This window comes from Nannospalax galili, unplaced genomic scaffold, assembly GCF_000622305.1.
Source record: "Nannospalax galili isolate Female #2095 unplaced genomic scaffold, S.galili_v1.0 scaffold44, whole genome shotgun sequence".
Lineage (NCBI taxonomy): Eukaryota > Metazoa > Chordata > Mammalia > Rodentia > Spalacidae > Nannospalax > Nannospalax galili.
Genome location: NW_008355789.1, coordinates 503,656 through 516,165, shown reverse-complemented (window position 1 = coordinate 516,165; position 12,510 = coordinate 503,656). Strand labels below are relative to the sequence as shown.

The 12,510-nt window shown below is 40.8% G+C and overlaps 1 protein-coding gene across 6 annotated transcripts in view; it reads left to right on the top strand.

Annotated features, from left to right (window-relative positions):
- Positions 1-12,510, top strand: part of Stk33 (serine/threonine kinase 33) — a 267,213-nt gene that overhangs the window by 220,515 nt on the left and 34,188 nt on the right. For 5 of the 6 annotated variants that reach the window (XM_029556325.1, XM_008853436.3, XM_008853435.3 and 2 more), the window contains one exon: positions 11,865-12,059. In XM_029556325.1, coding sequence (XP_029412185.1) covers positions 11,865-12,059 — 195 coding nt within the window. Of the gene's footprint in view, positions 1-11,864; positions 12,060-12,510 lie in introns of those variants that run through there. The other variant, XM_029556326.1, reaches the window with a different exon arrangement.

The following is a 12,510-nucleotide window of genomic DNA, read 5'->3' as shown; positions in this document are numbered from 1 at the left end:
ATTTCATAGGTTAGTGGAATATAGATTTTAAGGAAATTTTAATATATATATATTATAAAATTTTTGTGCATTTGATACAATAAATCTTAATCATATTTAGATCCCCTCTCCCATCCACACCTCCCCTTCACTGAATTTCATGCATTCTGTCATATATGTTAAGGCCTCTCAAGTTAAGCTTTTGTACCCAGCTGTCCCTTGGTAAAAGTCCATCTACTGGAATCTAATCAACCTACCTACAGTTTCTTCCTTAAAGAAGATCAACTCTCCCTCACCCAGCACTAATCAGTTGCCAATAGTTCCTCAGCTAAGGTTGGGGCCTGCTGCACTTTTCCCCAGTTCTCTGCTGGATTGTTTTCTGGTTAGTCTGTATGGGTCTTATGCATGCTGTCACCATTGCTGCAAGTTCATATGAGCAAGTTCCCAGAGACCTGAAAGATTCGGTTTCCTTATGTTTATGCACCAACCCAGACTCTTACAGTCTTTCTACCTCCTCTTCTGTGATGATCCCTGAGCCATGGCTGAGTGAGGTTTAATATAGGAGTCCTATCCAGGGACACATACTCTGATTTTTCAAGTGTGTACTTACAGATTTCTGAATTTCTTCATGGTCTATTTTAATGTTTCTCTTTTCATCTCTGAGTTTGTAAATTTGTGTCCTCCCTCTTCTAGTTAATTTGGCTAAAGGTTTGTCAATTTTGCCAATCTTTTCAAGGAACCAACTCTACATTTCATTGATTCTTGATATTGTTTTCTTTGTTTCTAGTTCATTAGTTTTAGCCTTGATTTTATTTCTCTTCTCATGTATTCCCTCTTGGTTTTCCAAGGCCTTCAGGTGCATCATTAATTTATTTATGTGAGATGGTTCTAATTTTCTGGTGTAGGCAGTTGATGCTATTGATTTTCCTCTTAGGACTGCCTTGTGTCCCAAAGGTTTTGGTATGTTGGGTTTTCAATTTCATTCAATTCTAGGAATTTTAAAATTTCATTCTTGAGTTCCCCTTGATCCAAATTTCATTCAGTAGCATGTTGTTTAGCTTTCATGAATTCATATACTTCCCCCATTTTTATTGTTTATATCTAGCTTTATTCCTTTGTTGCCAGATAGAATAAATTTGTGGAGGCTTGCTTTGTGTCCTAATATGTGGTCAATTTTGGAGAAAGTTCCATGGCCTGCTGAGTATTTGGTGTGTGGGTGGAATGCTCTGTAGATGTCTGTGAGGTCCATTTATTTGATTCATATCCTCCTTGAGTTCCTTGAGCATATTTGTATTTGCCGCTTTGTAATCATTGTCTTGTGCATGGTCTAGGTTGCCATTCTCAGGAAGCACTAAAACTGGGGTGCTAATTTCTGTAATAGGCATATTATCTTGGTTATTCATGTGTATATTATTTCAGTGAGACCTAGGCACCTGGACTAGCATCACTGGTGGTGTTTCTTGTTATGAGTAGGTGACTCATCTTTGTTGAGTGGTTATTTCTCTTAGTTGGCTGTTTCCCCAACTTTTCAGGTTTTTGTCCAGCCTAGCAGTACTTGGTATTCAGTTTGGGGGCTGCTTTATGTTGATGTGCAAATGCGATATAAGAAGTGGTCTCAGTTATGATAAGGAGAGGTACAACTTTTGCATTGAAGTTACAGGGTTGACTCATCAGAGTTCCAGAACACCAGGGTGCATTGGGTGGTTTCTTGGTGAACAGGTTGGCAGGGAGAGCTCACAGGTCTTGTGTTGCAAGGATCCCAGTAACCCAAGCAGGTCTGAATGCAAGGCAGATCTGGAAAAGCTCCCAATAGCACACAAGTGTCCTGGCAGAGCTGAAATGATGATGTTGGAGCTCAGGGGATCAGGGAAAGGAGACTTAGCAGGCAGGTCTGGGAAAGCCCCAGGATCTGGGGATTCACAAAAGTCCTAGCAGAGCAGAGATGGTGGGGCAAGGAGGTGTGGGAAAGGGAGTGTACCAAAGCCCCCAGGAGCACCCAAGGGTCCTGGCAGGGTTGAGATCACGGAGAGCAGGGAGGTGGGGGAAGGGAGACTTCTGAAGGGTCTGAGAGAGCTCTGGGATCTGAAGGGCCCTGTATTAATCTTAAGATCTTCTGTTTATAAAATGATGCTTTAGGGGAAGTTGATAGGCTCATAAACTGGGAGAAAGCATTTGCAACACAATAACCAACAAAGGAAAAACAACGAAATATAGGTAACTTGTCCATCAGTACAAAGAAACAAACACAGACAACCTAGTGTGAAATGGGCAAAGACAGGACTAAACTTTTGCAAAATAGGATACACATTAAGCTAATGAACACCTGTCAAGATGTTCAATCCCATTAGTGATCAGGGACTTGCCAACTAAGACATCAATAAGTTAAACCAAGATGTAAGTTGTCTGATAGTACCATATGTTGGAAACTCTGGGCAAAGACTAGCTCCCAGTCACTGCTAGCAAGAGATGGACCCTGGTGCAGCTGACACAGGGCAGGCTCTGTCTAGCCTTACCTTGTGACTGAACAACTCTCACACTCTACAACTGAGGAATTTCACCTCTGGAGATATACTCAGAGGTGCTCCTTTTGCGGGGGGGGGGATTCTTTTTGTTTGCTAAAGTCTCACATAGCCCAGGCTGGCCTCCAACTCAGTATGTAGTTAAAGATGACTTTAAACATCTGATCCTCCTACCCCTAACTCCCAAATCCTAGGATCACAGGTGTATGCCACAATACCTGGTTATTTATTTTATTTTATGTGTGAGTGTATTGCCTGCTTGTATGTAAGTGCACCCATGTCATGCAATGCCTGTGGAGGTCAGAAGAGGGTGGATTCCCTGAAATTGGAGTTACAGATGATTATTAAGCCACCATGTGGGTGCTGGGAACCAAACCTGGGTCCTTTGCAAGAGCAGCCAGTGCTCTTAACCACGGAGCCATCTCTCCAGCCCCTATACCTGGTTTTACATCATACTGGGGATCAAACCCAGGCCCTGATGCATGCTACGCAAGTATTCTACCAACTGAGCTACATCTCTGCACCCTAAGAGGAATTCTTGCACATATATACCAGAAGATAGATGCAGTGTGGACAGGGTGCTTATCTCTTATCTGAAATGCTTGGGGCCAGAAATGTTTCAGATTTAGATTTTTTTTTTCTCCCGGCTTTTAAAATATTTGCTTGTACATCCTGGGACATCTTTGGGATGGGTCCCAAGTCTAAACACAAAATTTATGTTTCATATACACCTTATAGCCTGAAAGTGATATAAAATTGTTAGTGCATTTTCAGTTTGTAGCATTGTACTAGCATTAAAATTTTTCAGATTTTAGAGTATTTTGGGTTTTAGATTAATGAGTTAGGGAGGACAAGCTTGTAGAAGAAAACCCAGAATCAACCCAACTATTCTTTCAATTGGAAAATACATTGTGGTATTGCCTAAGAATAGCATATTATATAGTAAGGAAAAGGACTATGGTAATAATGTCTACAAAGCTGAGAAATGTTAAAAAATTAATTTAAAATTTGTGATAATAATTTTTAATATACAATATACATATTTCCTGTATATAGCCTAATGAATTTTTCTATGTATATGCTTTTGTGTAGCCACTGCACCAAACAATATACAGCGTATGTCATTAGCTCTTGTCTAATGACCCTTGTCATTAGCTGTCCTCATCCTGTCTGAGAGGTAACTGTCATTCCAATTTCTTTCACCACAAATCAGTTTTATATGTTGGTGAGCTTTAAATAAGAGTAATCTACAGTGCATATTCTTTTGTGGCGTCTTTCAGTGTTATACCTGTGAGATTCAAGTTGTGTGAAGAGTAGTGTTTAGTTCTTGGTTACTATTTAATTATGTTAATATAGTACAATTCATTGAACCATCCCCCTGTGAGACATTTTAGTGTTTCTAGTTTTCTATTTATTCCTTTTTTAATGTGTATGAGTGTTTGGCCTGCATGCATGTAAGTGCATCCATGTTATGCAATGCCTACAGGAGCCAGAAGAGGGCGTTGGATTCCCCTGGAACTAGAGTTCAGGTGGTTGTTAGCCACTTTGTGGGTGCTGGAAATTGAACCCAGGTCTTCTGCAAGAGCAGCCAGTGCACTTAACTGCTGAGCCATCTCTCCAGCCCCTCTAGTTTTTGATGAGTATAAATATATCTGCTATGAACATTCTTGTACAGATCTGTTTGTGGATATCTGGACTCATTTCTCTTCTGAGTATTTATCTAGGCATGAAACTGTTTGTTATGCAGTAGCCTGTATTTAATAGAAATTGCCAGAAAGTTCTCATATTGGTTGTATCATTCAGTAGCAGTATGTGACAGTTCTGGTTTAGCTCCCTGTCATCTCCGGTGTTTGTTACTATCAATATTTCAAATTTGTATAGTTTTATAAGGCTATAAAAGGTATCTCATCATGGTTTTAATTTGTATTTCCTAAATGATCAATAGGGGTCGTCACATTTTTTTGTTTTTTTCTGAAACGGGTTCCCATGTAGTCCAGGCTGGCCTTGAACTTACTATGAAGCTGAAGCAGATCTTCCCAAGTGCTGAAGTTACAGGTGTGTGCCAGCACACCTGCTGGTCACTGTTTACTGTGTGCATTTACACTTACTGGTCTTTTAGATGCCCCTTCCTGTGAAATGCCTGTTTTAAGACCTTCCTTCATTTTTATATTTAAAATATTTTTTATTTATTATTTTTATTTTATGTGTATGAGCGTATTGCCTGCATGTAAGTGAGTATGCCTATGTTGTGCAATGCCGTGGCGGTCAGAAGAGGGCTTTGGATTCCCCTGGAACTGGAGTTAAGGATGGTTTGCAGCTGCCATGTGGGTGCTGGGAATCAAACCCGGATCCTCTGCAAGAGCAGTCAGTGCTCTTAACCGCTGAGCCATCTCTCTAGCCCTCATTTTTATATTTAAAAAAAAAAAAAAATTCTTGGAGTTGGAGAGATGATTCAGGGTTAAGATCACTTGCTGATGTTGCAGAAGACCTGGGTTCAATTCTCAGAACCCACATTGCTGCTCACAATGGTCTATGGTGCACATGCATACATGCAGGCAAAACACCCAGATACATAAAATAGAACTAAATAAATCTTTAATAAAAAATCTTTTTAAGAGGCTGGAGAGCTCAGTGGTTAAGAGCACCAGTTGCTCTTGCAGAGGACCCAAGTTTGATTCCCAGCACCCACACAGTGGCTAACAACCTTTGTCTGTAACTCCAGTTCCATGGGACTCCAATGCCCTCTTCTGACCTCCGTGGGCATTGCATGACACAGGTGCACTTACATACATGCAGGCAACACACTCATACACATAAAATAAAAATAATAAAACATTAAAAAATAATTTGTAGAAGTTTGTTACATATTCTGGACATGAACTTTCTGTCATTTGTATATAAGTATGTATACAAATACATATATATGTATATAAAATTCTCCCTAGTCTGCTGTTTATCTTTTCCATTTCTTAGTGTTGTCTTTGGTGAACAGTTACAACTTTGATAAAACTCCATCTGTCATTTCTCCTTGTATACTTAATAGCCTTTATGTTCTGCCCAGAAACTTTTTGCACACCCCAAGGTAATGAAGACAGTCTCCTGTCTCCCCCAGAAGCTTTTCCCAGGTGGGTCTCTACTGCATCACCAAGTAACTTCTATATGTGCTGTAATGTGGGACTCAAGGTGCAGTACTCCTCATGACAGGATATTTAGTGACCTCAGCAAAGTAATTCTGAGTGAAGAAGTCCCAAGGTGTATACTCATTTTATCAAATTAAAAAAGCTAGAGAAATCTTCTGTTTTGAATACACATGGACATGATTAAAATGTAAACAAGAAAACAAGGGAATGGCACTTGGGAGATCTGGATGGCATTCCTTCAGGAAGACAGGGTAGAGAAACGCCAGGCAGATGTGTGCAGTTAGTGTCTGCCTTCTAGTTATATCGTCATATCACACAAATTTATTGTATTGCAAATGGATGAATAAGTGAGAGTAAATCTTTGGATGGATTAATGATAAAAATATGTTATAAGGGGGCAAGGGTATTAATGCAATTCCAATGCACCTGAAGTTCAGGGAAAGGTATTTAATATCGTATAACGAAATAAATTATAAAAATGATTTTAACACTCTATCATCTGAAAATTTAATTAGGTCTTTCTTCATTTTTGTTAGAAGCAAAGACATAAAACATCTCACTTTTAAATGATTTCTCATCAAGTCATTAGGTTCATTTGCTTTCTGAACACCACACAGAAAGTTTGAATTGTCCTTGGTGCTCCAGAGATTAACAACTTTTTAAAAGTGAGATGGAAGATGGGTGAGAACTATGCCTTTCTGTTCTTGTGAGTGGGAGAGGCTGACATAAGAGGAAAACATGGAGAGGATTACCACAAACCTTGCTCAGTCAGTCAAAGAAACAGGATCTTAAACTGATTCCTCAAGTGAATGCCCACACTCTCTTGGGAAGCCTCTGGTAGAGCCAGGTGTGTGAAGAGTGTTGGTTTGGAATATATTAAGTTTGAAGGTTCAGCTCCACTAACTGGAAATTTTTGGCTGGAAGTTAGAAATACACCTCTGGAAAACAGTAAATGAATTTCCCAGGCTCCTTCCCCCTCAAGATAAGGAATATCACCCCTAGCCTTAGCCACTGATGATGACATTGCCACTACACTTGTGAAAAAGGCGCTGAGATGACTTTCATAAACGCAAAATGGTACATGGTTGCTTGCGTTAGTAACCGCTCTTTCCTTGACATGCACTACCTTGGCACATTGAGGCCATGGGGGTTGGTCAGTCATTCAGTCCTGGTGTGGCTCACATTAGACCTTCTCCTGCTGTTATGTACATTGCTTTTTAGTCATATGAAGGTAATGAGATTGCCAGTGGTCAATTATTTAAATGGCAAACAACAGGAAAAGTAACTTTCTCCCTTCCCTCTCACTGAAGGTACCCATTGTTAAGTACCTTGTGTCTTCTTTCCAATATCCTGTACAGTTTTATATGAATGCATTACGCAAATAGGTTCACATTACTTAAACTGCTCTTTTTCACTTAATATATATTGGGAAGGTTGCCTTATTTGTTTAAAAAAAGTGCAATGTTTTATCTCAAGCAACGGATGATCTATTATTTTTTTAAAATTTCCCCATGAATATGGAACATGTAAATTTTTCTACATCTTTGCTGTTACAATATTACAACAAATGTTCTTATAAATATATTTTTGCATATTGTGTTAGCATATTATAGAATAAACTCTGAATAATGAAATTTCCCATCCAAAAGACTACACATTATACATTTTGATAGGCTATTGATAATTCCATATGGAGCTGGTAAATAAGACTCTTGGGGCTGGAGAGATGGCTCTGCAGTTAAGAATGCAAATAGCTCTTTCAGAGGACCAGAGTTGGGTTCCTAGCACCCATGTTGGGTGGCTCACAGTCAGTGCCAAGGGATCTGACACCCTCTTCTGGATTCTGCTCTCTCATGTGCAGAAACATACGTACATGATTACAAATAAATTAAATCCAAAAAAAGAGCCCTTGTTTGGCCAGACCTTTACGAATGCAGAGTATTGTCAAGTTTTAATGTGTGTACATTGTTAAGAGAGAATTGGAACCTCATTGTTTGGATTGGGGTTTACTAATTTTATAAAGTTGAGCATCTTTGTGGTTTTTTTAATTAAATTTTTCATTTTTGTTGAAAAATTTATTCATGGGGCTGGAGAAATGGCTCAGCAGTTAAGAGCACTGGTTGCTCTTGCAGAAAATCTGGATTCAGTTCCCAGCACCACATGGTGACTAGTAACTGTCTGTAGCTCCAGTTCCAGGGAATCTGGCACCGTCTTCTGGCCTCCATGGGCATTACATGCACAGGTACACTTCCATGCAGACAAGGCACTCATACAAATTAAGCCGGGTGTGGTGGCACACACCTTTAATCCCAGCACTCGGGAGGCAGAGGCAGGCGGATCTCTGTGAGTTCAAGGCAGCCTGGTCTACATAGTGAGTTCCAGGACAGCTGGGGCTACAGGGAGACCCTGTCTCAAAAAGACCAAAAAAAATAAATAAATAAAAATTTTAAAAAGTTATTTGCAGTAACATCACTAAAGGAAGTGTCCTACCTGTTTATAAAAGTAGAAAATGATCGTAAGCTAAAGATCCAGAGTGTTCTGCCGCCTTGCCAGCTTTGTTTCCTGCCATCTCATTCCAGTTAACATGTCCAATTCATTAAAAGTGCTTATTAAGCATGTTACTATTTACAGAACACTGACATATACTTAAAAAGTCAAACTTCGTTAGATGAGGAAATATGATTAGGTCTCTATTTGTGGGGCTTTCCACTAAGGCACTCAGTCCAAATTTAGTATTTGACCAATGCTTCTCCATGAATTCCCCTCCCCTGGTCTTACAAAATAAAATGGTCTCAACTACCTGCTGGTTAAACTCGTGGAAATTCTGTAAGGAAGGCCGAATCTCTACTTCTGGTTACTTCTGTCTTGTGCGTTCAGTGTCTGACCTGGATTGGGTCGGTAAAGGGAGCTGAGAAGTGAATGCCCTGCTGCTGAGGTGGCTGCAAGTCTGGTGCCCGCCTAGCAGCTCTTCCCCATTTTTGTTTGTTTCTTCCATTGATTTTATAATTTCTTTAGGCTGAAAGGTTCATGATGCATAGCTGTAGGTCATTCATTATTGGCGAGCCACGTACCTGATGCAGTTCCTCCTTTAAGTGCTAGCAAGCAGACAAGGACAGTCTCAGCTCTGTATGAGTCCAAGCATTGTGTCACAAGTGAGCACAGGAGGCAAAGTGTTAACAGTTTCCAAGTAGGAGAAAGTTTTTGGTGATTATTCTCCCATTTTAGATCCTGTGCTGCTCTTCACAATCTCTTTGGAATGAGGAACAGGGCAATTTCTTTGAGTGCAAAGGCACTCCAGCCACACAGCGTTAGCCGCCAAGCTCTTGGGTATATGTATAGGTGATCCAGGCCTTGAAGGATCGCTAGGGATACACATTTAAGGTAATGGAGGCAATGCTTGCTTTACATAGTAATGCAGGAATGTAAAAATGACTGCACAAAGTGAAACTGCAAAATGACTTAATAATTGGGGAAAATCCCTGCCCAAAGAGCTTTGTCAAAACCCTAAATTTGAAAACTCTGTATTAGTTGCAAATACACATGAAGATGAAATCAGCTAAATGTTATCATTTAGAATGGCAGAAATACTAAGAATTATTAAAGTCTGTGTTTTTTGTTTGTTTATAAAACATTTGCCAAGATGAGGTGGCTAAGTTGTCCTGTCTGCTTGCCTTAGCAGTTTCAATGCATAGGGAAGGTCATTGTTAGGCTTGGCATACTGTCCCGCTGCTGGCTTTGTTTGGATCTGCTCCCAGCATTATGCTCTTTGTGTTTTCCATGTCATGAAACATCTCTGAGAATTCTCTGAACAAAAAGGCTGCTGTCTGCAGGCACCCCTTCCTCAGGACCCTCCTCATCCTTTGTGGCACAGCCCCTTTCACTTTGGTCAAGTTTGCTGTGTTTCTCTGGCTGTATGTGAATCAGGAAGCATCAGGGGCCCCAACACAGTTATTTCTTCTGTTAATTGCTTTTATTGGATTCAAATTTCCCTCCCAGCATTGCCATTTTCTTTTCTTTGCTGCACGTCCATCTTTGTTGACCAATTCCCTGGAGACAAGGAGACACCTGAACTATACTCTTAAGCTGTCTGTGGCTAAACTGGCCAACCTATATCCAGTGTCCAGTAACCAATAAACTTTGAAAGAAGTGACCTGATTGGTCACTGATTGTGGCAGGCATCTGTTTGGCTTGTGGAATGAAAAGTGAGCACTGAAGTTTGAACTTTGTGTAATGACAGTTAATATGCCGTGGTGACTGAAGGTTGAACTCTGCCATTGAAGGACTGGTGCTGTTAATTAAATCATGATAACTGAAATGTATGCATATCAGGGCTTTGCAAAGCAAAGACTGACTAAATAAATGGGCTGTCACATTGTACTGATCACATATGAGCTCCACAGTAATTATAAAACTGTTGGGCATGATGGTTATAGACTGAACTCACTCTTGTTAAGTCTTCTTAGAGGTGACTTACAGGGTGTAAGCATTTGCTTTGTTATCTCTATCAGGACAGGCGACATGATCTGTGGTAACGAATGACCTCCAAATCTCAGTCTTAGTACCTTCCATTGCAAATAGTCTGGCAGGAGGAAAAGAGGGTCTGAGTCACTTTGTCCTCACTCAGGATTCCGGCTAAGTGCGGCTCCAGCACTTTGCTTCTGTAGTTACCAAGGCACAAACTGGGAGCCTGGTGAACTGCATACTGTCATCCAAAGTTCCATTTAGAAGTGACACAGTTCAACTGGCCAAAGTAAGTGCATGGTTGTATTCCTAAGAGGGAGAGAAATGAAATTCTACAGTATCCAGGGTTCACCTGGGGAAAACTTACTAGGGTCCTGGGGACTGGGATTGTAGACAGAGATCTATCAGATTCTCTTTACAAATAAAAGAATCAAGTTGAGCCAAGATGTGTGTCCCTGTAGTCTAGGAGCATGGGCACTGTGCATTTCTGACAGAGTCAGGACGAAGGTCAGAAGTTGCATCAGAGGACATGGGGGTGAAGCAGGGTCAAGATCAGAACTCGATAAGATAAGAGCTCTGGGGAGATCTGGAATTTGAGGTGGGTCCATCCCTCCATGGCTGCTGCCTCTGCCCTGACTGTGCTCCCAGTTCTGTAGAGATCTCTGGTAGAGATGACTCTTAAATTGGGCCTTGAAGGCAGTGTAGGCTATGGGTTCGCAGAAAGGGGTGACAAAGTAAAAGGGTAGCAGAAAAATGAGCACAGCCAGTGTAAGGAACACTCAAATGCTAGGAGGAGGCTAAGAAAACTGGCCTTCTAAAACAGGGTGAGACAGAGCCACAGGGACTTGGTCTCCTAAGGATTGTCGCTTGTTATTACCAGGCCATTCTTAATGCTGATCTATTTTAAACCATAACTATGTTAAACTCAGTAAATCTTCCACAGTGCATTCAGACAGCTGCCCTTTAAGTACCCTGTCCCATGGTTTTCTGTGTCATTGATGCGTAATGCTTCAATCCACCTACATACAAAGATTACTTAGAATCACTTTTTAGCTGTACCTACAGTTGAAGCTCTCATTTTAACCTAAATGTGACCCAAACTTCCTGCCCAAATATTCTCTAACCATCTGAGCCATTTGAACCTTTCTTGACACATTAGATTGGACATTTGGGAAAATATAGTTAATATAAAGTGGTTGACCTTGGTGTGGCATATCCAGGTCATATCTGGGATCAGAATACTACACTGAGTCAGTCGTAGTCAAATGACTACATTATATCTAAACAGTCTAGACAAGAGCTTTCAAATCAAGTATCTATATTCTGAGATGTAGTGTTTAGCCAAACCACTGAACTTAGATGTTTTACCTAGATGTTTTGGTGTTCCGTAGACCTACCCTCAGCCTTGGACCCATGAGCCTTTCAGTAGTGTCTCATCAGCTTTCTAAGGAAAGTGCTAAGGGGTCTTTGGCTTCCAGAGAATTGCTGTTGTTGTCCTTGGCCACAAACATGCTACATTGGTCTTTCAAGAATGAATCTTTTTCCTCTAACATTGGGCATATTGTAAGTGATGTTCCCAGGAGGAGTTTGCCATGGTGGGGCAGTACATGTGCTCCAACAGACACCAGAAGTGTCACTATTTATTCAACACCATGCTTTTTCCCTGTGGCTGTCACTGAATTTGGAGACTATATCACTAAGAGATGCAAGTATCTTTTCAATGATCTACACCGATTCTAATGCAAACTTTTATTGTTACTATTAGGGCAATGTGCTCTCTTCCGTGAGACCAGCCAATGTATTAGAAATGATGAAAGAATGGAAAAATAACCCAGAAAGCGATGAGGAATCCAAGATAGAGACGACTAAGCAGCCCTATAAAGGAAAGTCGAAAAGTAACCAATTCAAGGGAAAGGTCCTGGATGTCAATAACAGTCAGACTACAAACATGGAAAAACAGGTATGAAGAGTGACTGTTCACCTCTCCAGACCACATGGCGCCCCACAGCGCTAGAAACCTTTTCTTGCAGCTCCATCATTTTGTTGTTAGTTGGTAACAAAGGCCGTGCATTATACAGCAGGTAAAGTTCCTTCTGCCTTCTAAGCCATGGTGAGTTAGCAGTGGGGCCTCCTGCTCATGACCAGTGGTTATGCAGGGCAGGTTGTGCAAAGTGTCTCTGCAAGGGAAGACATACGGATTGAGTTTCTTAATCTGAAAGTCAGCCATTTTAGGTAGAGTGCACTCAACCTGCAGTAGGTCATTAGGCTTTGGGGCCTCAGTGATAACCAGCTCAGATGGTATAGCATGGAAGCCGCTGACCGCAGCGTTCAGGGCCTGACTGTGCTCCAGCTGAACTGTTTCTGCTGAAACAGATGGTATGCCAGATTTGATTGTGGGTCCAGTTAATAAA